This window comes from Amblyomma mixtum, chromosome 5 (assembly GCF_055824585.1).
Source record: "Amblyomma mixtum isolate Tamu chromosome 5, ASM5582458v1, whole genome shotgun sequence".
Lineage (NCBI taxonomy): Eukaryota > Metazoa > Arthropoda > Arachnida > Ixodida > Ixodidae > Amblyomma > Amblyomma mixtum.
In genome coordinates, this window is record NC_143016.1 from 46787154 (window position 1) to 46814674 (window position 27521).

Genomic DNA, 27521 nt, shown 5'->3' on the forward strand with positions numbered 1-27521 from the left:
GTTGATCGAAGCACAGAAATCAGCACAAAGAAAAAGGCTCTCCTGCACAAGTACGGGGAGAGATATTTTGAACAAGCTCGATATCAATCCTGTACTAGAATCGGGAGGATGAACGAATGCCAGCGCCGAATTTTTCCAATTAACGGGAACTTAATAAAGCTAGAGTCACATTGCAATATAGCCGCGGAATCGATTTCATCAGGCAACAAAGAAGAGACAAAATTCTACTTTTCTCGTTTGGTTATGCTTGACCAGTTTATATACTTGTAAACATCGCACGAGATGTTGGAATTCAGCATGATGGCGGCAACCAGGGGGCCCATATTCCATTGTTGTTCTCCGGAAAGCCTGCAGGGTCAACAGGTTTGTTCCTGTGTGGCACAGCAGCTGCTCGGTAGAAGTCAATGCGCTTCTTCAAGGACGCCACAACCTGTCGGAAAGACAGACACAAACGTGGGAGCCCCCACTTTTCCCCATAGGAAAATACAGTCCGTTAATTCGGATTTCACAGGACCGGTAGAAATGTCCGGATTAAGCGAATGTCGAATTATGAGGTGACCGCACCAAAAACGATAACCAAGTGTCCCATTTCAGAGTACGTTTATTTGTTTAAAAAAAATCTGATCGCTGATTGCTTCGCGCAAGAAATTTTCATAGCATCAACGTAGCATCAAATGGTGCAGTGTGAACATGCTCTCGGCTGAGTAAACGATTAAATCGTCTTGGACACGCAGGGCAGCCTCCGCTAAAAAAAAGCTCGCCTTGTGTACGCTCAAACAGTGCGACGCTGATCAATTACAGGCTCTGCGATAGCACGAAGAATATTCGCAGCACATCGCACCAAGCACGCGCAAAGGAAACAAACAAAGAAATGGGGAGCGCAGCACAAAAAATTAGATCTAAGCACTAGCGGCTGAGAAGTCTGTAGTGGCCGGCCCATTTGAATGTTTCACAGGCGACTGCCCGTTTGGATCTCACAGGCCCATTTTGGAGGGAATATGCTCACGTGCATACTCTGCTTTCACTTGAGTTTTAAAGCGTTAGCCCTTACACTCGCATTACTCAAGGTAGCGTTAGTATGAAACACAAAGTCATTCAAGCGGGACCAGTGGGTGGTATCATTGGTACACAGATTGTAGACCACCTAAATGGCGTCGAATGTTGGAGTGGTAAGCGCCTTACGGAGCCTGAAATTACTAGTGGAATGAATGCGTAGTCTATCATAGATATTAGCACCGACGACCTTTGGTTCCCCAAATAGTGACTTCTTGGAACTTCAGATGTTCATTATGGCCAAACTAACTGACCTAGGACATTCGAAGTGCTGTCATACGATTTGTCTTCTTGCGCTGTATACGTTCGCATCAGAAAAGTGGATATTCGGGTATAACGAAAAATTTGTGCCGGATATAGCGACGATGGCTAATGACGCAATATTCGTTCGATATTCCTAAGGCTGTATACTTATGGGTTGCCTCAGCGTTTTTCTCTTTCTTTTTCGGCTCGTTCGCGTTCCCGGCAAATTTCGCGGACTTCAGGGCCCGCTAGCACGAAGGTGATAGTGTAGCTCCCAGTGTTATTCGCTGTCTAAAGCCCGGGATACATGCGGCGGTTTTTTTCGACAATATTTCCGCGGCACAAAACTTCGCGACGGCGCAGCGCCCGGCGCAGCGCCCGTTGCGAAAGCAGTTATTGTGATCAACAAGTGACAAATGCCACTGAGCAATTAGGTCTGTGAGAGCTGCGGCGCGGACTCTTCTGTTAAAATCCCGAAAGTGTTCACTTCAACACCTGTGTACTTGCTTTAGCACGCGTGCATAAGTGGTTGGTTTGGTTGTTTGTTTTATGAGGTTTAACGTCCCAAAGCGACTCAGCCTATGAGAGACGCCGTAGTGAATGGCTGCGGAACTTTCGACCACCTGGGGTTCTTTAACGTGCACTGACATAAGTATCTATAAGAATTTGCGTGCTCGAATGCATGTCGTCGCGTACCTTTGGGCGCCCGCTAAGCCGCGGACACCACCGGCTGCGGTTTTCTTCGACACATTCGCTTCATGAAAGAAATGCAGGCATTAAGATTCAAAATTCGGCCGCGTCCTCTCTAAAAAAAGCGACATTTCGTGTCCGATGCAGCGTTTATTTTCACGATAATAACATTTCCGTGACGAAATCACTGCGTAGCTCGTCGGCCATGCCCGCCACGCTGGTGACGGCAGGCAGAGGCAGCCAAACGGAAAAAAACGGGCTTTCTGCACGGCTATTAGCTTGCTTCAGTTGGCGCTTCCGGTCTCACCGGACGCCGCGCGTCAATATCTGGGGGAACCAGATCGGCAGCGAGGGGCGTTTTTCTCGACGATGACGGCGAAAATCGCCGTCTTGCAGCCGTAAAAATGCTTCATGTATCCCGGCCTTAAACCCTGCGTTGGCTCTGAGGAAAGGAAATACGCATAACTGCCTCTCTGGGTCAGTCTACACCTCATTCGCGCTTTGAGATACGTGGCGGTAGTGCCTAACGCGTAACACGGCTGCAGTTGTACTCCTTGAATTGTTTCTACTAAATGGCTTGTACGAAGCTTCCGCTGCCAATTCTTCTAAGTCGCTCACTCACCATCGCCTTCACCCTGTCTCCGGGACCCTGCGCACACGCAAGCTTCGCCACCTGTCTGAATTAACCATTGGCCATTGCCACATTTCTTTCAAGCAACGAAGGCTTGACGTCATTAGATAGTATGGGTACTTATCAGACGAAACAAATACGAGGTAGCCGAGTGATCCAATTTTACCAACTAAAAGAGAATCAATTAAAGCAATTTTACTGCATATTGAATCTCAATATCGTCTCCTATTTTAACATAGGCAAGATTCATTTGTGACTACAAGATTAATTATCATTCAATTCACACCTTTAGGAGTCAGTTTCGTACACATTGATTTTCCTGACGCACTCATGACGATCATGGCCCCTTCGCAAGAGTTCTGAATAACGAGTCGGGGTTTTCTGGCAGGCATACGTCGAAAATGCTTGCGAGTACCACGATACTCATCGGCATTTGAATCGAAAACACACGGGACCATGTGGCAAAGTATTTCGGCTCAATTTCCGCCTTTGTTCAGACCGCAAATCGTGAGATGAAAAGTGACAGCATTGTACACTGGCAAAATGGTTTACTTGCAGCAGGTTTGCTACATCTAAAAGGCGGTCACATGCCCGTTTTCAGAATTGCATTGCCGCTACTTAGCCCAAGCCATACGCACTAACCCCAACCGCCTTTCTAATTCCGCCCACTACCATTCCCAAGGCAACCTGATGACTCCATGGCCAAAGGGCTCATATTTACAGATAGTGCATGGCTTTATAACACCCAATAAACACGCTCGAACAAACGATCGAAATCACCCCATCCCCTCCTACCCAGCATCATCACTCTTGTATTCTCTGCCAAGCTCGCGTTCCAAACAATAAAAAGTGAACCGCTATGAGCACTCACATTTGGAAGCGTGTTTGACAGGTCGTTGAGCTCACAGGGGTCTGCGGCGATATCGAACAGGTAGACAGAAGTGTTCGAAGGAAAGTTCTGTTTGTTCCCTCCACCGCATGCAAGTGTGGCTTTTTTTCTCCAGTCTCTGTATAAAGGCAAGCGATTTCTTCGGTACAATTTCCTGAGCACGTCGGCTGCAACGGACTGGTCCAGCAGCTCGTCCAGATCCTGGTACGGACATCTGTCGCCCGGCGCTGGGTACCGCTGGTTGAACACCCGGGTGCCATCCAGGACCAACTTGTAGCGCGAGTTTCGAAGCGCTGTCGATTTCATGAACACGTAGTCGTAGTTGTAAAGCAGCTCGGTGCGAGGGGATCGCAGTCCGTTAGACAGCTGCCGCCACATACTGTATCCGTCCAGCCCGACCAGCTTCGCCAAGTTGCCACCTGAAAGAGCACTTTTTGAACCTTTCTAGTTTTCGGTAACTTAGGAGCAAGACAGCAAACTCCTCTTGCATCGATGTCATTGTAACTGGCTTACTGTAAGTGTATTGAAGGGAACAGAGTATACCGAGGGACCAGTTGTTGAGACGGGGTAAGTGTGGCACCCGTCGTGTCCTCGCCTTTCCTTGTCCTGTCGAAATGCTACGTTTTTCATTGAGCGTAGTGTGTTCCACTTCTAAGCCTCTCATCACTGCGAAGCTCTCGGTTTGTGCAGGCAATCTGGTTGTGTTCATGTGTGAAGCACCCAGTGTATTTTAAGATATTTTTTTGCTTTTCACCTCACCTTTAAACCACCATGGCTATAATTTCAATCGCTATGAACGGAAGCTGATAATGCCCTTCTAGAGCGTTGCAGAGGTGCCTTGTCGATGTCTCTGTGTGTATTTCACCAGGTCCACGAATCTCGCAATGTCCCGTCAAAAACGAAGGTTGCTGTTCTGTTCAGCATCCAGATGAGATTTGACATTCGTTACTCATCTGTCGACCCCGATATCTACGCCGGGTGGACACAGCGCAAAAAAAAAGACCACCAGTCATTTTGCCCACCGCAGAAGCGAAGAAATGGGAGCGATAAGTTTAACACTTCCGCCCCCTCCCCCATTTGTGTTGTCTGCCCATTACAGCCCCCATTTCGAGGCTGCAGTTCCATCCACTGGGATCGCAGGAGACACGGGGCGTATTGTTAAGACGGCCGTCCCCTACACCCACTTCAATACTATTGCCATCAGACAGCAGTTAGAATCCAGAGTTGCAGGTAACGACATGCTACGCCTGAGGTGGCAGCGACAACGACGCCATCTTAGCCGCCTCAAGGTCCCACCACCCCCACTTCCAATCATTGCTGTAAACGAAGCCTACCAACCGGCGACCGAGTAAAAAGTGGGCAGCCAGTCCGTTATGTGCATCAGTTGGGTGGACACTCTTCGCCTCCGAGCGAGCAGGGGACTCCAGATGAAGGCGGCCGCCCTGGTGCCTCCCTCCCATAAAGTGCCTTTTCCTCCTCGCAGAGGCCAGTTCACGCCTCGAGAGTTGTGACGGCCCCACAGCCCGCCCCCGTTGTCACTGCTGAAGACGATGACCGTATTGTCCAGCATGGCGGCGTCGCCTAAGGCCCGGAACACTTGGCCCACCGACTCGTCCATTGTGTCTACCATGCCTGCACGTAAGAGTCCGTGAGAGAGCCGTTTAGCAACTGTGAATGTTGAAGGCGTTTTACGGTTTCCTTGCATACACTCTGTAAAATGTTAGGGGGTCTAACTTTTTGTGGTGGATGCATCCTCTAATGCCCCAAGTCAAGCTGAGCTGATATTTTTTTTATCAGAATGCGCCTGTTTTGGATTAAAAAGTCTGTAGAAGGAGAAAACCAGGAAGTAAAAGGGAGGAAAGGGATTGGCTGTGAAACTCTTTCTTTTTTGGGCAACAAGAATTAATCCCCCAGTTTTTTCGCTTTTTTGTGCCACATAGGCACTACAGTTGGATACTCAGCGACAAGTACCCCTCTACCAATGGCATAGGCCGATTGCCGTGACGTCACAGTTACTGGTTAATCCGGCAATAATTCCTTTGTTGCCACTAGTCCTCTGGGAGAATACACTAGCAGGTGCAAGGGGATTAACCATCGGACGTCATGAAATCGCTCCATTCCGGTGGCTGCAGAGCCTCCTTTGAGGGACATTCGCCATTGCTCTCTTGAGCTATATCTGAATAAAATAATCCATGCAGACTCGAAGTTCCGGAAGTGGGAGTGCCTGACCTTGTCACCGATGTTCATGTCAGTCTCACCAGCATAAATGGTTCTGTTTCCCTCTCCAATGTAAGGAAACTTGTCAGTGTTCTTCTTCGGCGCCTGCAGTGGTTCGGAGTCTCCTGAGTGCGCCGCCTGGTAGCTCATGATAAGCAAAAGGGGCTGCAGTAGAGGAAAGGCATGTCTGAGGTTGCCACCCATCTCCCCGCACTCAGTTGAGATCACAGAATCCTGCTTTGCGAGCGAACTTTTCTAAAGGGCAAGCGAGTAGCGTGGCATACCTTCGAGCTGTTGTGGTTTTTTATTATTTGCTGCGCCCTTGCAGTGAACAGCGATGTAGAGTAGATTCCAGGCTCAGATCGTAATGGCTCCTTGTTCACCCAGAAGTCGAGGCCTGTGTGCTGGCCCTAAAGATGAAGAAATGAAAAAGGCGGATATTGAAGGTGATACTCGCGCCACCTACGCATAAAAGAACGTTCCTTATCCAGGGTGCTGATCGCTATTTGTCATCATGCAGATTTTCAGGAAGTGCTCCAACCTGCAACCTAGCCCATTTGTGTGTTTTACAAAAAGACAGTCACATCTTTTTTAACTACTGCACGTTAAAAATTTGTACAAAGCCGTTCGTAACGTAATCAAAAGAAAAAAAACTGATGGACGATTAGAACTGATGCAGCAAAGCTGCGTTTGCCGTTGACTGAAGGCGGGTGAAGGGTGGCGCGTCTGGATGGTGTGGGAGTCTGGTGCGTAGAGGTGGGGTGGGGAGATAACTGAAGTTTGAAGGTGCGTGTTTAGACAGCTTCTAGCTAGAGGGGTAGGCTAGGGAGGTAGCTGCCTTCTCTCCTCTCCTTCTGTCTCGTGCTTATAAAATAATCACTATGGCTTATTTTCTCTCCTTCTTGCTACCTCCTTCCATTACTTCAGTGGTTCTTCTCCCTTTAGCTTGGGGTCGCTGGGGTCCTACTCTCCTCCTGTCTCGCGCTCGTGTATTGGGCGCTATGGCTCTCCCTCTCTCCTCCTTCTGAGGAAGGGATATTGCAGGTTGAAGGGTAGACAGCGCCCTAGTCATGCAGTGGGTAGAGGATGTGGTGTTGGGTGGTACTTCTGAAAATAGAACGTACCGAGGAAGGTGGAGGGGGTGAATGGGTGACGAATGCAGCCTTTGAACGGTTGAAGTGGAAGCTTCCAAGGATACGCCTAGCGTTTTGCTAGAGTGGCGCCACTAGTGCTATGGACTATAGCTACCGACGTAGAGAACCGAAATAAAGGTGTCCTCTCAGCTTCTTGCGGTTTCTTTTCGCTCAAAGGAAAGATATATATCCCGTTTGAGGCTTGGTTTAGGTATCCCAAGAACTTATCGGCTTTACGTGAGGCGTGAATTCTACATTTAGTGATTTACACGGCGATATCTTGAGAGATGAGAGATGGGTTTCATATATTGACGCCATCATCCTTCTTTGTTGTTTGTTTATGTAACGAAAAAACTGAAGGCGTATCTGAGATTAAGTAATTACGTGACTCGCTTAACTTTTGTCACCTAATTCCGATTCTGTGTACGAGAACGTGGGCATGGTCACATCAATTACAAACTTCAAGTGCATGACCCTGTGCACGTACAGATGTCATGTTGCGAGAGTAGTAGTCTTCCTCTCCTTGCAGAAATCCGTAAAAACTGTCGAAACCCCGAAATGTCGGCGTAACACTTTCGCAGTAAGAGCCCAGGTGCCACTGCGCATGGAATAAAACAAAAAAAATATTGTCAAAGCACTTGAAAACGACGCAGCACAGACGAGCGTGATTCCGGTTCTAGCTGATGAAATCATACATATAAACTGTTATCTTCCACCCCACGTAAGGGTCTCGCTTGGCCAGCTTAGACAACACTTAGAACAATTACAAGACCCGCACCTTGCAGCAGCAGATATTAAACCGGGGAAAGTGGGTACACACCTAATCGAGGCCAAGTGAATGAATACGCGATTCTTATTAGTGATATCTGCCTGCTAAATACATAAAAAACTAATTAATGTACGTTCCCCAACAACGGGAATTATCTGCTAAATTTCGTTAAGCATTTTGTGTGCGCCATCCATTTTTAAAATATCTTAAATGGTCCTTTTGAGATATCCTGGAGACAATCATAAATAGTCCGCTTGACTCTATTCACAGACAGCACTAGGTCACGAACTCTAATAACAGCTCTGAACAAATTAGAGTAAGGAAAGACGTATCTTGTTCGTCATATGTAAGATGTAGGTTCTTCCATTTCGACTCGGCCAACCATCATCATCATCAGGCGTCGGGACTGAGCCGGCTGGGCAAGGGGTAAACTCCCTCATAGGCGAAGCGGAAGCAATGAAGGGAGCGCCACCTCGAAGGCTACGCGGAATCTCGCGGACCCGGGGAGTGTCTCTTCGGGTTCCGGCCAACGTCACGAGCGGTTGTGGCCGCACGCTGTCGTCGCGTCGTCACCCCCCGTGGAAGCCGCACGGAAGGTCCATGGCACCCACCGCCGCACTTCTGGTTCCAGAGAGCGAAGCGTGCTCTGAATACACACGCTCAAGCCACCTCCTCCGGCAAACGAACGCCTTTATCTTAAGAATGCGGCGTGCACGGGAAGACCAGGACGCCATTCTCGGCGTCCTGTCCGAAGAGCTTCTACGTAGACTTCTACTTCCGACGAATGCCTCGTTGATGCTTCCTAGCTAGCTGGCCCGCTCTATTCATTATTTGCAGTGTAATAAATAGCATATCAGTGACCACGCTTTCTCATCTCTACCTTTGTCTCTCAAACACGAACCCCTCCGCGGTTAGCGAGCGGAAACGCTGCAACCACGAAGTGGTAGTGCGGGGCGGAAGACTGGCCCCTTATTTCCACAACCACTCCAGCCAATATTACGTGCCTTGTTTACAAGGCCTTTGCAGGGGCCACTTGCCACTGCAACCTGTAATCTGTCACACTCCTAGGTCGCATCCACCCGATCGATAATCCTTTGTGCAAGATGCAGGACTGCACAGCAGGTTCCTTTTTTTGCCACGTGCATAGAGGGTCAACGTGCGTATAGGAACAGTAGATGCAACCCATGCGCCACGCACGTACCTTTCCAATGAGGTGAGTTTCGTATCCAAGCTCCTTTAAGTACTGAGGCATAATCCGTACATTCGTAGGTAGCCCCCATGGTTCAGCCGCGTCAATCGGGACGCCTTGCATTCCTGAGAGGCAATGCCAATGAGAGAGCAAAATATAAGGATGAATGCAACAGGCTCAATAAGTTTTCAAGTTTCACTAGTATTGGTTTTTAGTTCCGCGTTTACGTAATTCCATCACATAAATCAGTATCCTTTTAACGCGAGAGCGTTGGTACCCCCCCCCCCCCCCCCGCCCCTCCCTACAATGGGAAAAAATTGTCCGTAGACGGCATTGGCGACCGTTTGAAGTCTATCAGCCGGAGCAACTGGTCGCTCCGGCAACCAAAGTTGGCTAGCTAGGTCACGTGGCTTTGTGACGCCAGAAATATAGAAATGTAAAGTCGAGAATTACCAATTCCGCATTATGAACCTATTAACGCGTCGCATCATACCCTTAAGTGTCCCCTCCAATTCTTTTATTTTTTATGTGCTTTATTTCCTCTGTCACAGCGAGCAGCTTCGAAATATTCGTCGCTAATGCAAACCCATGTTTAACAGCTGCGCTGACCTGAAATGCTATCTCGCTTGCCTTTCGAGGCCTTGGAGACGCTTTGTGCGATCTGTTTGCGCATTGCAGCGGTTCGTTTCTGCTGTACATCACCTATGTGTATCGGATACATCCCAGTCATAAGAGCCGCTCTTGAGGGAGTGCAATACGGTTGGACGTAGTAATTGTTGAGTATGATGCCATCCGCAGCCAAGGTGTCCAAATTTGGCGTCGGGATCTGGGAGGATCCGTGGAAGCTCACATCGTCCCATCCCTGCAGCAACAGGTTCATTTTATTTTATTGAATGCGTGAAAGTAATTAACTTGCAGCACAAACTCATCAGGACAAAGGCATCTCCCATATATTTCTCCAATTATCCTTGTCCCGTGCCAGCTGCAGCCACACTACCCCCTTAAACTTCCTAATCTCATCCGACCACCTAATTTTCTGCCGCCCACTACTACGCTTGGCTTCTCATGGATTTCAGTCCATTACTGCTAACGAGCATCGGTTATCTTGCTTTCACATCACATGCCTTGCCCAAGTCCATCTCTTGCTCTTTATTTTGCCTAGGATGTCATTAACTCGTGATTGTTTCCTGACCCACTGTGCCCTCTCCTGTTTCTTAACTACTGCTCACAAAAAGTAATGACTTTAATTGCGAAAAGTGATGCACTTAGGTTTAAATTACTTTCTATTTTTATTCGCACAAAGAAGAAACGCAAACGGGATTAAAGAAAATACGAATTCTCTCTCTAGACGCGGCACAAACGTTCTTCGGTCTCCGCAGAAATCCCGGCCCAGTAAGCTATTTTCCCATCTCTGATGTTCCCTAAATCACGTACCATTACGAATATAAGACAACGCTAACAAAACAATAAAAACTGAAACATGATCAAACCCTCGTCACTTTCACTGGACAGAAACGAGCGGCGAACCCAACGCCTTGCTGCTCGAAACTGTCTCCACCGTTTGAAGCCTGCGAAACGGGTTATTGATTGCTTCGACGTATCCAGCAATTGACATAGTTAACGTGAACTCGATAATGTTCCCGCCATGCGCATTTCCTTCCGCCATGCGCATTTCCACATTTCCACGGTTTTTTAAAAGAACGATCCCTGGAAACGAATTTATGTAGTTTTCTCGGATACAGTGGGCTTCACATGTTTAATCGTGGTCAGGTAGATGCAATCTACTTCGACATGATTAAAGCTTTCGACGAGGGTTCCCATGAGGTACTTATGATGAAGACGGAAAAATATAGTCTTTGCTCCATTCACTTGCAAGTGGCTCGAACGATACCTTGCCAACCGCCGTAATGTGGTCCAGTTTTCCGGCTGTGTGTCCGACTAGTTCGTATCGTCATCGGGAGTGCCTCTGGGCTCCAACTTAGGACAGCTGTTGTTTTTGGTCTTTATTAATGATTTGCCGCCACACGTTATGAACTCGAGGGTTTCGGTTTTTGTGGATGATCTGAAATTAATCTAAGGTTGAGAACATAGAGGACTGCCGCCGATTTCAAACTGACATTAAGAACATTGAGAAATGGTGCTTGACGAATCGCCTTAAACTGAATGTTAAGAAAAATTTCGTTTTTCTCCTTAACTAGAAAACGCGACACAGTCATGTTTGATTATGCACTTGGTGCCGGCCGATATAACGTGCTGCCCATATACGGGACTTTGATGTTATTGTGGAATGAAGGCTTCATTTTCGATTACATGTATCTACAACTGTATTGAGAGCACTGAGACAGCTTGTACTCATTTCTAGATAAAAAAATATTATCGGTACGAGAGTGCGCGCACTCTTTATTCTGCTCTCGTGAGACCGCGTCTTGTGTTCGCGTCGATAGCTTGGAATAGCATCTCTGTTAGCTACTGCAAGAAAATTGAAAATGTTCAACGTAAGCTGATACGCATCCTCTACGACAGATATATTGGTCGCCTACGTGTCTACGACTATGATTACCTCTTAACATTCCTCAATATGTCTACTCTTCATTACAGGCGACTCATGCGTGACATGCAGTTTCTGCAGAAAGTCGTGCGAGGCTCCATTGACTTTCAGCAATTATTTATTTATCTGAGATTTCATGTGCCTCATTAAAAAGCCGCCAAATGTTCTCATACTTCCTAAGATAAATATTCCTATGATGCATGCCATGTGTCCAATGACTCGTTTGCAGAAGACACATAATTCTGCGTTTGTAAGCACGGACATATTTGCCTAAACTCGTGTTCGTACATCATACTAAATGAATGTTTTAAACTGCATTTGTTATGTATGGTAATTATGGCATGTTTGTATCTCATTTAGTGTGCACTCGTTTTAGGCCAACTGGCTGTTGAGGCACACAGAAATAAATTTATCTATCATTCCATCTAAAAACTAAAGTAGACATTTTCATTCTCACAAGAACCGCTACAGAAGGACTTGCATTCGACTGCTCGACGCTAGAGCTGGTCGCAGCATGGTTTCGGGCTTGAAATTCTCCGGTACGCGCAAGCCGTCTCGATGGTCCATTTTCTTAAAAAAGAAAGCGCGTGTTATATTCAAATAGATACAGTGGTGGCGTAAACTCAGTGCCATCGGGGTATTCGTCATTGTTATCTGGTTTCCATTTTTGGTTTTTCTCTGGCTTCCCTTTTCCAGTAAAGGCAGAAGCGGCAGTGCAGATGTTTAAGAGCTTTCACCTAGACCAAGGTTCGAAACTGTTTCTGCGCAACCTCTTGAGTATGGTTGATACCATTAAGAAAAAAATGGCAGCGAGAGGCAATGCAAACAAATGTAAAACCCTTTCTTAGAGTCGGAAGTGGCTATTTGCTCAATTTCACATTTGGAGGAATGACTGCACAATTGAAATATGTTTGCCTTCACTTTTTATTAAGTTTGTACTCATAATGTCTCATTCTGCTCATTCTTTTCCTAAACCAAACTCCTGGCAAACGAAACATATTTTCCTGCTTCCTTGAGGTTTCGTTTAAAGAAAGTCCACTACAATACGACTGAATGGCTAGCCCGCTAGTGTCCCAGCCAAAAAGCTCGAAGTTTCACTGCCAGCTTAACCAGCGCTAGATGTTTTTTTTTTTTTTTTTGCGTCATTAGATACTTTTTGCTAAGCGGAGACGTATTAGCGTAGACGCATATCATTGGCAGGGGTGTGGCCAGACGGGACTACTGCATGTACTTACGCCGCTCGCGTCCACTAAACCGGTGTAAGTCACCGCTATGCTAAGAGCCTCCATTGTGTGAAGATTGCTGGGAGATAATTTTATTGTGAGACTTTTAGAAACTTGGCTAAAACGAAGGCGGCTTTCATTAACTATTTCAAATGTTAAAGTGCATAAAGATCTGACATGTTCGAGCAAGATTTCTGTGGTCCCGAATGGCAACGGGAGACTTTAAGACAGCAAAGAACGGCGACAATCTTCATAGTTCGCTAATGCGATGGGACTGCGAGCGCGCCAGTGCAGGTTTATGCGTGCAGCTAGAACTTGAAGTGCAGTCATTTGCGCCGGTTCTAGAATCGGCGGAACACAGTAACAAGAGAGCAAGACGAATGCAGAGTTGAAGCTGGATTATTACCGAAAATATATATTTCCAGCAGATACAAACCGCAAGGTCGTGGGTGTGTGCGTATGCATGCACGTCCACAGGGAGAAACGGGCATCATGAAGAATCATGAAGCAGAAGGCTGAGGAAGCTACTCTACCGCAGCAACTTACATATCGCAACACAAGTCCGTGTGTGCACCGCTGCCCATGCCGCCGCTGCCGTGGTGAACGTGAAACTTCGAAGTTATTGCGGAAGGCAGAATATATGGCGTCGTGAGCAAGTACGTCGGGAAAGTCTGCCTGAAGTCGAATTTCAGCAAGGTATTTTGAAGCTCCTTGTCCATGTCTGTAGCTTCCATAGACTGCTAGCCCAGCTGTCTTCCTTGAATATCCCTGTGGCGTCTCACTAATCTCACTAACTCACTAATCTTTAGCCGTAACCTCTGCCATATTCAGGCTTCATTGATGTCATGTACAGCTCTAAAATTCTAAGCACATTGTTCTGCTCGAGCAGTTTGTCACATTTTTTCAGTGTCCCCAAAACTTTTGGGATTGATGGCTTAACAAGAACGCTTCCCGCGACCTGCTACCCATATTAAAGAGCAAACTTCCATGGCAAAATACTTAGAGGGTCAACATCACCAAATGCACTTCAGTTGCTTTTATTTGCAGGAAAGCGTAAGCAGGGGTGAAATGAAATGAAGGCTAGGTGAATGAATTTCAGAAATTAGACCTTGAGGTGCAGCTTGGTATGCTGAACTCTGACAACTCACTATGTCGTCGGCAAGGATGAAGATAATGTTCGGCCTCGCTTTGGCGCTCTCCGCCGGCCACAAATCGAAGAGTAAGACCACCAGCTGGAAAATGCAACTTGGCGCTGTCCTATCGAAAGAAAAAAAATGAGAAATGGAAGTAACAGTATCACTCAGTTACTACGTGCCCATTTGCTCATTATGTCCATTAATATGAAGTAGTCATTTACGAATGTGCATAAAACAAGCCACAGGTAAAAGACGATTTCGAAGCTCCTTGGCCTTACGTAATGAATCAGCGATGCAATCTGATGGCACATTGAGTTAATAACCAGTCCCAGCCAATTTCAGCATTAAGAGACAATTTATTGAGCCCTGTTCATCTACCAGCTTTTCTTTCGACATCTCACTCTGTGTTCGGAAACCCATGGCTTGAATAAGGAAATTATAACTCGCTCGAGTCGCATACAGCGAAGATTGCTGAAACCAAGCCACCTTGTAAACCTTTCCGTCTAAGCCAAGTCCACTTAAACGGTTGCAGTTTTAACTAGCGCTCGCGTGTTGCCAATGGTGCCAGCGTTATCGTCAAATTATGCGTACGTAGAATGGTACTGCATCTCAGATACAACGAACAACTTGACCACACCACTGGAATAAAATGAATGAGCAGGTGCCTTAAACTCGCCCCTACCGGCGAAAAACTCCCAGTTCCCGCAAGCGCAGAGACCGAAACGCGTCTCCGATGACGCCGCCCCGGTGCGAATATAGCGACCAAAAACAGCAATAAAAAAGGCATCATTCAGGCCGTATACAAACGCTGGCAAAGCGCGCGCAGACGGGAAAAGCGTGTACAGCAAAACCACTGCGCACGGTCAGTGATCAACCAACGACAGCGATTTGAGAAGTTTGTACTCCAGTCTACCAGTCACGTGGTGTCCCCAGCTAGCCCACGCAATCACGTAGCGTGCTTCGCTTTTTCTACCGGTTCTCCATCCTCAGATCTGCTACCGGGTGCAGGCATCGCGCACACAGCACACCGTGCAGCTGATACCAGTGGCTTGATACGTTCTGGACACACGCGCGCTGCACTAGCTTCACACCTTAATGGGCCCCGCCGCGGTGGCTCAGTGGTTACGGCGCTCGGCTGGTGACCCCAAAGATGCGGGTTCGATCCCAGCCGCGGCGGCTGAATTTCTCGTAGGCGAAATTCTAGAGGCCCGTGTGCTGTGCGATGTCAGTGCACGTTAAAGAACCCCAGGTGGTCGAAATTTCCGGAGCCCTTCACTACGGCGTCTCTCATAGCCTCAGTCGCTTTGGGACGTTAAACCCGAATAAACCAAACCAAACACCTTAATGGGTCCAGGAATGGCAGGAACTTCCGGTCAGTACCTGCATTCCAACGTCCCTAAGCGTTGGTGAAACGTAATTTTAGAACTTATCCTGGAGTTTACGCCGCGCTTTGGATAAATGTGCTAAAAGAGGTGTAGATCCTCAACATTTCACTGAAAAACTGCTAAAGAAGTGCAAGACATCCTCCAGTTTCCGTGCTATGCCTTCAGCGTTGTGCACTCGGAAAGTGAGCTTTGTTGAAAACAAATTTTTCGGATAGAAATCGAGTTTAGCTCTATTTCCAGAAAGTCTGCTCCGGATGCGAAAAACGAACAGGCCTGACTGTGTTTAATGCTTTGCAGTACCGGGCTGAACGCAAGTAAAGCGCGTCTTAATTTGCGAAAGCTTCGGTGTCAGCACCAGGACGACTACGCAAGTGTACTTCCGACAGACGGCAGAATTGAAGCAATGAGGCTACGTGCCAAAACACACAGGTTATCTAAATTTTCGCGGTAACGTTAGGACACAAGTGACGGAAAACACAGGTGTGAAGAAACACAAGCAGAAACTCTAGCGGAACAGAAAGCTGGGCGAGTATACAGCATCGTGTGCGAAATCTGTTAGCCACCCGTCACACCGTGCTCCGCCTAAAAGAAGTTGACTACACCCACAGATTCTAACACTGTCATGGTTTTGTGTGCTTTTTTTTACTCAAATTGGTTTTGCTTCCTTCGTGAAGTGTATAAATTTTTCTTTCCCCTTTTCAAATAAACCAGCTGCGAGAACGACAAGTGTAATATCTTTTCTCTTCTAGTAACTTAGTGAAGTTAGGGCCATACGATGTGGCAATAATGCAGGCAGTTTGTTACCTTAATGGCTGAATGTCTAATTCCTGGTGGGATTAATCTTTTAAGCCCCTAACTCTACATACCCTAAACGTCTAGAAGAAAGCTTGCTCGCGACAAGCGTTAAGGGCTGACTCTCAAGACTCCACGTTTGTAAAGCACCTAGAGCACATCGACGGTCTCATTCCAGACTGAAGGTCAGCTCGAAGATGTGCTCTTTGAGCGAATGAATAGGTATAAAAATACTGCTTACGTCTTGTGTACAGCCGGCATCCTTGTTGCCGAAAGCGGTTGTGAAAGTGCTGAGTAGATACTCTTGATGCATGAAGACTCCTTCACAGGCAGTGGCGCATGTCGACGCCGTTATCTGCTGTCCGGTTTCGGTGTGCAAGAAGATGCAACGGTTAGGCATCTGGTTTTTAGAAGTACTGTTCAAACGCCAAAAAAAAATTAAAAACCGGCAGCATGCACTTGTTCGAATTTCTACTCCCCACGTGGTCGGCTAAGTGAAGACCGTAACAAAGTAGGGCATGGTAATGAATGATAGCGATACTGAAGAAAGCATGAAGAACGGGCGACGTTCCCCTTCACAGCGCTGGATAAAAATATAGCATCCTCTAAAATGTTCTAAAAAAGGGGCTCTTGAAACGTAAGAGTAAACGTATTCTTTCAAACACGAAGATAACCAATAATGCCTACTGTCCAACCAGAATACTTAGTGCTTAACTTGTGACTATAAGGATTGGATCACGTCCATTCGCTAAGAACGTGCTAAACAATTACAAATGTCTGTTTTTACAAGAGCTATGAAACTCGGCAGCAGACCGTAAACCTTCCGCGGGCTCGGAGTTCGGCTCAATCATTATTAGCCGCTAGGCATTCATATTTTGGTCGACGCATAAGCTCAGCGACCATTTGAACAAGCTAACTTGAAACAATGACCGCCCGCATCTGCCTTCCACAGTTTATTTCGCGTCGAAAAACAGGGCTGGCAGGTCTTTACTCCCACACGCGCGAGCAGCAGCAGTTCACGGCAGTTATGCTGGTACAGCTTTCCTTTCCTTTGTTGTTGCATCCAGATCCCACAGCCCGCGGTGTCAAGACGTCTTTGAATGTAGCAAGGCAGTTTGGTCTGTGCACGCTCTCAAGATATACGACCTCCACGTGTGGTACCTTTCGATCCAGGTCACGTTTCTAGCTGACCCTTTTAAAAGAGCATTTGACGGCATTTGTCCCGCACACTCTTCGTTAACCTCGTTTCCTCAGTTTTAGACAACTGCGACAGCGACTTAAAATCGTATTTCTAATTTCCTATGCGCAATACATGTTTTGATATTATGCCCGCATGGATGCACGCAACAAAGTGGATACTGAATACAATTGTTTTATTTAAAGCGAGCACCTTTAAAGCGGCATTTTTTCATCTCGCTGGACTGTACAACCCCTGTCCATAGCTTTTTTCCCACAGATTTTAAAGGCTGTACTTGAGCCCCTTACGACCAGCGGATGTGACTCAACGCATACATAGACATTCCCCACGAACCTACACTCAAAGTACGAATACACCAAAATGGGAGTAAAAAGGGAATAAGCTGTCCTCTGGAGGACAGTTTGTCCTTTTTTTTCTCCCTACTTTTTAGAGTGTACGGACTTGCTACGTCTGTGGCTTACAAGGACCCTTCCTTACCGTGTTTCGCAGCAATGCTATCGGAAAAGCCGAGAACCGAGATTAACACGGAGAAGTAATTGACTTTTGTTCGGCTGGCCTTCTCAGACCCAGATCAATGACAGCGACACGGTGAAATTAGACGAGAAAGATAGGAAGTCCTTGATAGGGAGCAAGCATGGCAGTTGCATAGTATTTGATATTAGACTTGCAAACTGGCTGGTGGTGCCATGCGCAGCTGTTCACTCTTCCGATATTTTTAACATGAACGCGCTAGCATCGACCGCGGTAGACTAAGTTTTCGATGCTACAGGAGAGAAGGTGGCACCGCATTGTCTTTTCTAATTTATTCTCAGCGGCATGCAGAAAACAGTACAGAAGGCGGTCACGGCTTAAAAGGCAAGTGAGGTTGGGTCGGTTATCCGGAACGGCCTAGAGGACAATGGCACAGGACTGTTCATTGCACGCATCTGCGTATTCCCGCAAATTCTGCCGATATGCTCTGCGATACGGCGCTAATCGACTCGGTGGTCGACGCTGGCCGTTCACGGAAAAAAAAAATGGGACAGTGTACATCAAGTTTGAAGAACCGTTTCCTACACAAGCTAAAGACGGCAGTCGTTTATTCAGTGCTTTATTTGGCGTACAGAACACAACGGACACCTTAATTAATGATAGCAAGGTGTTTTACACGCAGCTCTCAAATAAAGGTTCGCGGAAGCGTCGATGATACAACTTTCCACTTTTTATTGTTGTGTCGATGTTCCGTCTTCAGAAACACAGCAAACAAAATGAATTTCTAAAACTTAAACATTGATAGTGTGCAGATCTGGGCGACTTGGTACATATTTGATAGAATAAACCAGCGTAAAGTATACGCAGACACAGCAGTGACACACAGAACGACGCTGGTCTATCAAGTGATTCAACATTGATTCACCCAAACATTTTGTTTCTAACTGTGTTTTCATAAACATTGAATATTTACTGCAGCCTCTTCTTCCAGCTTAACGCTAATGAACGGCTTGGGCCAAGGAAGAAGCCGAGTAGAGTCCCTTTGACTTCCAACAATGGGTTACGTGATGCGTAGCCTGTTTGCTGTGCCTCAAACAACTTTCAGGTATAGTGAGTTCAATCGCTGACGCGTCTTGTTCCTTTAGTGGTCCAGCTTACCAACCGGAATAATTTGCATACGTCTGAACAATGTTATCGGGAGAAAATGTAAATGAAAAGTCGCTTTTCTCTCACTGCATTTAGTGCCGAGGTATCACAACCGGCGCACTCCGGGTCTCCTAAAACACTGCGGAGTAACAGGAATTACTCGCCCGCGGAAATACTCGTCCGAAGCTGAACACTCGTATACTAGCAAACACAGGCAAAATTGGCGCCGTTGTGAATTAAGCAGAGCTCCTACGTATGCCCTAACATATCATTTTAAGCATCCGCATTTGAGATCACACAATTTTCCTGCGCAATTACGAGTTGAATGCTCCGCTTAAGGCAATCCTCCTTTTTTATCAGCGGACCTGGTGCAATTACTTTAAACTGCAAGAAATTTCTAACGCTGATTTTTTTAACGCTTCATAATCGATAACTATAAAAATGATCTTTGCGTAAATTTACTTCAGGAACCTTTCGAAAGATAACTGCTTTCTTGTATTTTGCCCTGAGAATTATGTTTGTTTGTTCACATCATAGGTACATATATATTTTTGTCTGAGTATCATGAGCTGGGTAGGATAATAAATTGAATGGAGTTCCTGTGAAAACATCACGGTGCACGTTAGTGAAGTTCGCGGTGCTGTACATTGTTTGCCGCATCCGGTTCGCGTTAGTGGAATGCCCATTACGTTCTTTCTCTTGGGCCCTCCGCACAACTGCAGAGAAAGAGGGTGAGTCGTACTTAAAGGGCAACTGACCACCCCAGCTCAGCAGACACTCTCTACCTCTCTTTGAGCGAGCACCCTCTCCTTCCATTCCCTCCTCGAAATTCTTCTCTCCCGCTCCTCGTCGAGTAGGCTCGGCAAGGCAAAATCACCCCTTCCTTCTCCGGTGTAAGCCGGAGGCGTGGTGTCTGTGGAGTGCGTCACAGGGCGACGTCATGGCCCCGCCTTCAATAGAATTCTTTTCTTGGTTTTTGCATTTTCTCCGCACACTGAGCGATCGAGAGGCGCGATCGGCTCGACCACCTAGACTTGTTAGCGAGCGCATCCTTTCATACATCTGTTTGTCATTCCCAGTTAACGAGCCACCTTTTCATTTTCTTTTAGGCCTCCCCACCGTTTCACGAGCGGAGGGGCGGAAGTCGGTTGTGTTCGAAACACACGGCGAAGCGCGGACCCGGCAACCGCCCGTTTGCTTTTCTCCATGCGTGTTTGTGTTCTGTGTGTTTGTGTCTTTTCTCCGCTCCAAAGCATATGTCATTCATTGGAGTCAAGGCGTACGCAAGATGCACGAAAGATAAGCGGTTTGTGTGCGGAGCGGTGAAGTGGGCGAGCGAGGGAAAGGCTCTGCTGCACTACTAATTAAAACCTTGTTTTGGGGGGCTCGCATAGAAGAAAAGAAACTGAGAAGGGAGCGTGCACGCAGAGCGTCTCGTGACGTGATCACGGCGGGGGGGGAGGGGGGGGGGGCGAACCAACTCCCTCAGTTTTACTATTTTTTTTTACTTTTTATGGCTAGGGTTCAAGGCTGTCGCCGCACGCTCCCTCCGCAGTTTTTTTTTTTTTTTTGTTCCTTCATGCGGGTTTGTAGGCATGAGCCAGAACAGAAGGCGCTGCGGAAAGCCTTCTGCAGACGACGCGACGCCAAGGCTACGCCCAACCTTCTCCCGTCAGTCAGAACGATGCACCAATGGAGTGCCTTTAGCGAAAGTATCCCCCCTTGACGTCAGCGGGGTGCAGAGTAGTGGGCCGGGCCCGTTTTTGAAGGAAGGAAAGAACGAACGGGCTTTGATTTGAATTTTCGCAGCTTTTCGGGGCGCGCATGGCTCTAGTATTTTGCAGAGGTTATCTTCGATGCCTCATCTATGCAGTGGGCTTGTTTTTCAAAAATGTCCGGACCCTGGTCAGTGGCCCTTTAACCCAGCGGGATAAGGGGACGCCGGATAGCGGAGGATTACGGGAAAGGTCAAACCCCCTTCAGGGACGGATTCATTAGGTCGCATCCTGTGTGCACGTGCTTGCGGCGAGGCGGTATTGACACGCTAGCTGCAGGCATGAGGAGCGACGATGCGGAACAGATGGGTTGAAGTGACTTTCCTTGAACTTGGGTCAGCCGGACGTTGGGAAATTGAAAGTGTTCGCGAAGCTCGCAGCAGGAAAGCATAACTCTCCAAAATCGTGATGGTAGAAGGTGTACATGTGTACAGTGTTTGTCGCGATGAGTTACCTTCTTTCCATAATCATTGATTGGTTGTGTTGTCCTTTCCGAATTGTTGATTGGTGATGTTTTCCCTTCCCCAATAATTTATTGATTGGATGTTTCTGCAGTTACCTGATTGGTTATTCTCCCCACCGAGGGCGGGGACATGGGTTTTAAAATCAGCTGTTTCGGCAAGAACGAGGGCTGGTTTCGTCACGTAGAACTACGAGCCAGTCAAGTGTAATTTCAAGTGTTCAGTCAAGTGTTTCGTTCCTTAAAGGCCCCGTGCCCACCCCAGCGCAGCAGACACTCTCTACCTCTCTTTGAGCGAGCCTCCTCTCCTTCCATTCCCTCCTCGAAATTCTTCTCTCCCGCTCCTCGTCGAGTAGGCTCGGCAAGGCAAAATCACCCCTTCGTTCTCCGGTGTAAGCCGGAGGCGCGGTGTCTGTGGAGTGCGTCACAGGGCGACGTCATGGCCCCGCCTTCAATAGAATTCTTTTCTTGGTTTTTGCATTTTCTCCGCACACTGAACGATCGAGAGGCGCGATCGGCTCGACCACCTAGACTTGTTAGCGAGCGCATCCTTTCATACATCTGTTTGTCATTCCCAGTTAACGAGCCACCTTTTCATTTTCTTTTAGGCCTCCCCACCGTTTCACGAGCGGAGGGGCGGAAGTCGGTTGTGTTCGAAACACACGGCGAAGCGCGGACCCGGCAACCGCCCGTTTGCTTTTCTCCATGCGTGTTTGTGTCTTTTCTCCGCTCCAAAGCATATGTCATTCATTGGAGTCAAGGCGTACGCAAGATGCACGAAAGATAAGGGGTGTGTGTGCGGAGCGGTCATGTGGGCGAGCGAGGGAAAGGCTCTGCTGCACTACTAATTAAAACCTTGTTTTGGGGGGCTCGCATAGAAGAAAAGAAACTGAGAAGGGAGCGCGCACGCAGAGCGTCTCGTGACGTGATCACGGCGGGGGGGGGGGGGGGGGGGGGACCAACTCCCTCAGTTTTACTATTTTTTTACTTTTTATGGCTAGGGTTCAAGGCTGTCGCCGCACGCTCCCTCCGCAGTTTTTTTTTTTTTTTTGTTCCTTCATGCGGGTTTGTAGGCATGAGCCAGAACAGAAGGCGCTGCGGAAAGCCTTGTGCAGACGACGCGACGCCAAGGCTACGCCCAACCTTCTCCCGTCAGTCAGAACGATGCACCAATGGAGTGCCTTTAGCGAAAGTAGCCCCCCTTGACGTCAGCGGGGTGCAGAGTAGTGGGCCGGGCCCGTTTTTGTAGGAAGGAAAGAATGAACGGGCTTTGATTTGAATTTTCGCAGCTTTTCGGGGCGCGCATGGCTCTAATATTTTGCAGAGGTTATCTTCGATGCCTCATCTATGCAGTGGGCTTGTTTTTCAAAAATGTCCGGACCCTGGTCCGTGGCCCTTTAAAGTGTAATTATGTTTTCTCCTTGCTTCTATCTTCCTTTGTGCTTTTAATTGTTATAAAAAGTTAACCACTCCAGAAGTGTCCTCTTGCAATGTGATTGAGCAATTCGAATCTGCAAGACGTCAAGCATCCTACAACTATCGTCATCAACGCAATTCCCCTCTACAAGATCAAGAGGGGACTCTCAACTACGTCTAAATATAGGGACACACAAAATTTTTCATGCTCGTGATTACTACTAGCATTTGTTTCGTAATTAGCTACGTCTAAATATAGGGACACACAAAATTTTTCATGCTCGTGATTACTACTAGCATTTGTTTCGTAATTAGCTACGTCTAAATATAGGGACACACAAAATTTTTCATGCTCGTGTTTACTACTAGCATTTGTTTCGTAATTAGCTACGTCTAAATATAGGGACACACAAAATTTTTCATCCTCGTGATTACTACTAGCATTTGTTTCGTAATTAGGATCAGTCATCGACCGGGCGAGTTCCTCCAACTCTGATTTCCTAGCATAAGTTTGAGATTAGCGCCAAAAATTTCACTAGAGCATTGACTTCCTTTGCTTTATCTGTGACCCCTGCACACACTGATAAAACGAAGACCTCGTCCTCGAAACCTCGTAAAGACCCCGAAACATTAAGACCACAACATATTCTTTTTCCCTGTTTTCGAAGCGACAACATAATTTATTAAACACTGAGTAGTACTTAAAAATAATTGGTTGAGAGATCGCTGGCTTTTTACACAAGTCATCAAAGTTCAATGCACTCCGAACGTGTACCCAATGCACAATGCTGGAGCCACCTCATAACGCGCACAATAACAACGCGCAAGCCATAATGTTGTAATTTCCTGGCCAGGGTCCTTTGAGGCATAATAAATTAATAACTGATAACTTCGGATGATTCACACCCATACTGTATTCTGCGCAAAAAACAACAACTAAGGTTTAGGTGCCCCTTCGTGATTAGTATTATTCATAAAAGCTGACCGTGGCTGTCGCACTGCTGTCCTTAATCGCATATATTCCTCCTCATATGCCCGGTAAATAGCTCACTTACGATAAATCGCCCCGCTGCGGTGGCTCAGTGGTTACGGCGCTCGACTGCTGACCCGAAAGACGCGGGTTCGATCCCGGCTGTGGCGGCTGAGTTTCGATGAAGGCCAAATTCTAGAGGCCCGTGTACTGGGCGATGTCAGTGCACGTTAAAGAACCCCAGGCGGTCGAAATTTCCGGAGCCCTTTACTACGGCGTCTCTTTATAGCCTAAGTCGCTTTGGCCCGTTAAACCCCAATAAACCAAACCAACCAAACTTACGATAAATTAGTAAATAGCTCAAATAGGTGCATTTGAAAGCAGTTGCGCTTTGAATACTTACAGGAAGACTGAAGCCGGGTGATCCTCACGCTCTGTGAGATGCAGAGTTGCCGATATCTGTTTTTGCCTCACATCACTTTAAAGGTAGTAGTTTTCCTGTTGGGTTACTGTCATTAACGCCACTGGTTCTTGTAACTGTAGCTCCAAAACCTATTAACACGCATCAGAAATATTTACTACCTCTGTTAGTAAGCACTGCTTTTTTTGCAACTATACTTCTGTAAGGCGGCGGTGTTCCAATCGGTTCTTTTTTATGTTGCAGTTAAATCATTTGCTGATTTACCCCTTATAATTACAAATGAGCAGGTAGGTGCCGAACATAGGAATAGCTTCGGCTCGAGTTCCTTTTGACTTCGTGATACCTACTTCATTTTGCGGGAGTTAGACACCTCGATATAACACCTCGGAGTTAGAAACATCCTATATTGTGAAGAAATGTCACAGTATAATAGCACAGTATCTGCGCATGATATTTGAAGCCTCGTCCGAGACTGGGTTGGTTCCACACAACTGCAAGGTCGCAGGTGTAAATCCGATCTTTAAATCAGGGGATAAGAAACTGGTTGAAAATTACATGTTTATATCTCTAGCTTCAATTTTCTGCGAGATCTGAGAGCATGTATTGTATAGTCGGTTATTTAACTACCTTGCCGTTTATTTCATGCAGAAACTGAAATGGAAAGCACACATCCAATTGCTTATATCTCAGGCAAGTAAATTGTTTTTTATTCCTACAGATTTGAAATGAGCTTTCAAAGACATTAACGAAACGCTTATTTTTTTTTTTACACGTCAGATCTATCCTCGATTAAGGATGCATTATTTGGGACTCATGTCTGATCTAGTTGACGCAATCAGAAAAAAAAATCAGGCGGCAGGCTTCGTCTCCAATGATTTTAACCTTTTCAAAGTGTGGCCGAGATAATGGATTGCTGAGCTGGTAGACGTTAGGCAACGGAAGAAAAAAAATTAGGGCTCCAATTCTTCTACAGTATCTTTATAATCAATCAGGCATTGATAAGTGCGACTCCCTGTCGGAGCCAACTTACGTCTCACCTCGGCACGACCAATCCGAAAAAGTGCGCAAATAGGACTGCAAAACGAACACTTCTGCAAAACAATTTTTTCCAATTACAGTGAAAGAGCGGGACTTGTTCCCAGAGCACTGTGTTTCAGTCTAGTATAATCTCGGGTTTTATTCTCGACTGTATTTGTGAGTGTAATATTGTTTTCATTTTCTAATTATCTACTACCCTTGTAAAGCGAACTTATTTTCTTGCTTTGATGCGAACTTTGTTTTCGTGCTTTCTTGTTTATTATCATGAAATATTACAACATCTTTTTAAAACTCCCTCCCCTGCGATAATGCCCCCGAGGCACAGCAGGTATTCTGTAACTAAGAACAAAAGAACAAGTGGAAGGTTGTCCGTGCTTTTTAGCGCAGTAACCCCATTTTCAAGAGGTATAGCAGCGCCTGTCTGCCTGACGAGCGGCACGAAGATGAGAAGTGCGTAGCAGCGTATGTTAGGTATGCTTCGCCAACGAAGAGAATAAAGCATCCACATTTTGAAATGGCAAAAACGAGCGTATCTTTAGAAAGAGTGGATATTTTTGTTCTTGAAAGCGCCCAGACCAGCGACCCAGCAGTGAGCCTGCACATTACTCCTGAGCGGTTCGTAAATACGCTTGATTAGAAGTGGTCGGAAGAGATGTTGGAGGTGCTTTCTTTTTTCTTTTTCGGGAGGTTTTCGGGCTCAGCCAGCTCCCCCAGAACGTATGGGCTGCAATATTTATGGAAGATGACACCATTAGCTAGGTACTCGTGATCTTGGGTGGATGCACTCTGGCAACTGCATGTGCACCGGATGTCTATCCTCGCAGCGCCGGCGGCGAGGCCATCTGCTGGCGAGTGCCGATGCCCCTGGTAGCTCGTGTCGGGCACTGAAAGTCAGGAACTTAGTGCCATCGCAGCGCAGGCAGTGTATGCTCGCATGTGCACAGCCACTGACATCTAGACCGCGGAGGGTAGAGGGAGCAGCTTCTAGTGCGTACAATGCGTGTTACGCCATAGCAGGAAGTTCGGCTCTGCGATGGAGATAGTTATATATGTGTTTACATTCGTACGCCTATCTGCGAGTACCGGCGAAATAATGGGAAATAGAGCAGATGGCTGTCGACAGAAAGAGTAATGTACAGTACATCCTGCGCCTGTTCTTTATAGTGTGCTTTGCCACCATGTGCAGTGTGGCTGTATTGCTTGTTCCTCAGTTTGGCGCTCTCGTCGTCGCCGCCGTCGGACAGACGGATGGACGGATGTGTGTATATGTACGTATGTACGAATGTCTGTTCGCAGTTGGTAGCGAGGTACTGGAAGTAGTAAGAGAATATGTCTACTTAGGGCAGGTAGTGACAGCAGATCCGGATCATGAGAGGGAAATAACTAGAAGAATAAGAATGTGGTGGAGCGAATATGGCAAGTTCTCTCCAATCATGAATGGCAGTTTGCCAATATCCCTCAAGAGAAAAGTATACAACAGCTGTATCTTACCGGTACTCACCTATGGGGCAGAAACATGGTGGCTAACAAAGAGGATTCAGCTTAAGTTAAGGACAACGCAGCGAGCTATGGAAAGAAAAATGATAGGTGTAACGTTGAGATATTGGAAGTGGGCGGAGTGGGTGAGGGAACAAACGTGGATTAATGATATCCTAGCTGAAATCAAGAGGAAGAAATGGGCTTGGGCAGGGCATGAAATGCGAAGGCAAGATAACCGTTGGTCCTTAAGGGTAACGGAGTGGATTCCAAGAGAAGGCAAACGTAGCAGGGGACGGCAGAAAGTTAGGTGGGCGGATGAGATAAAGAAGTTTGCGGGGATGCAGTGGCCCCAACTGGCAAAGGACAATGTTAATTGGAAACACATGGGAGAGGCCTTTTCCCTGCAGTGGGTGTAGTCAGGCCGATGATGATGTTGATGATGATGTATGTATGTACGAATGTATGTACGTACTTACGTACTTACGCACGGACGGACGGACAGGACCGTCTCCTTTTAAACGAGGTGGTTTCATTAGCCCGCCTGCTTGTTTGTTTCTTTATTTTTATTTAGCTGTGTTAAATAAATTTAGGAGACCTTCCCCCCCCCCCCCCCCCTTCATGTTTAGGAGTGATGAGGGAGAGGGAATAACGGGAGAGGGGGTAGGAGCGACGGGTGTCAAAATGGAGAAAAGGAAATTCTCCTCCTCTTTTAGCGAATGGAGGCAGAGAGTGTTGGAAGCCCCGAGTGGACAAGCGGCTTTAGGCGTCTACCTCGGCTAGGGCAGGTGGTTGGTTTAAAACCCGCCACCGTACAAGGGTAGGTGCAAGAGTCCTCCGGGGGCGTCGCCCGGATTTTTTATTGGTGTGCGCCTGGAAGAGGCTCTATATCTTCGCTGCGCCCTTTCGGAAGCAAACCCAGTTTCAAACACGTCAGCCTGCTAAGGTGGTTTGGGTTACCATGTTCACACGGGGATTCCAGTTCAAGTTCATGGGCTATAACCAGCGCGTCTAAACAGATAAGTAGGTTGTCACGTTAACAATCACTGCTGCAAGCGATCTTCGTAAAGAAGTTCATTTCTGAGTATCACTGAAATCTTGAGCAAGTCAGGAGTCATTTTTGTAATGCCTGGGTTTGCGAGAAATAAAACAGAACACGTCAGTAAAAACTTCTTTCCGTTACACCACAGCTCACGCTCAAACATCTGTCCAGTGCACTTCCGGATGCAGTGCGCGCCTCCTAGGCGGAACA

The 27521-nt window shown here is 47.0% G+C and overlaps 1 protein-coding gene across 1 annotated transcript; it reads right to left on the reverse strand.

Annotated features, from left to right (window-relative positions):
• Positions 1-292: 292 nt before the first annotated feature.
• LOC149341989 (arylsulfatase B-like) lies at positions 293-13808 on the reverse strand. The gene is made up of 9 exons (XM_089542061.1): positions 13734-13808; positions 9517-9676; positions 8827-8939; positions 7344-7454; positions 6008-6133; positions 5765-5888; positions 4845-5138; positions 3489-3925; positions 293-430 (listed from the first exon to the last, which is right to left on the reverse strand). Exons 2-9 carry the CDS (start codon positions 9542-9544, stop codon positions 293-295), a joined length of 1371 nt encoding a protein of 456 aa, XP_089398187.1. The 5' UTR covers positions 9545-9676; positions 13734-13808.
• Between the last annotated feature and the right edge of the window lie 13713 nt (positions 13809-27521).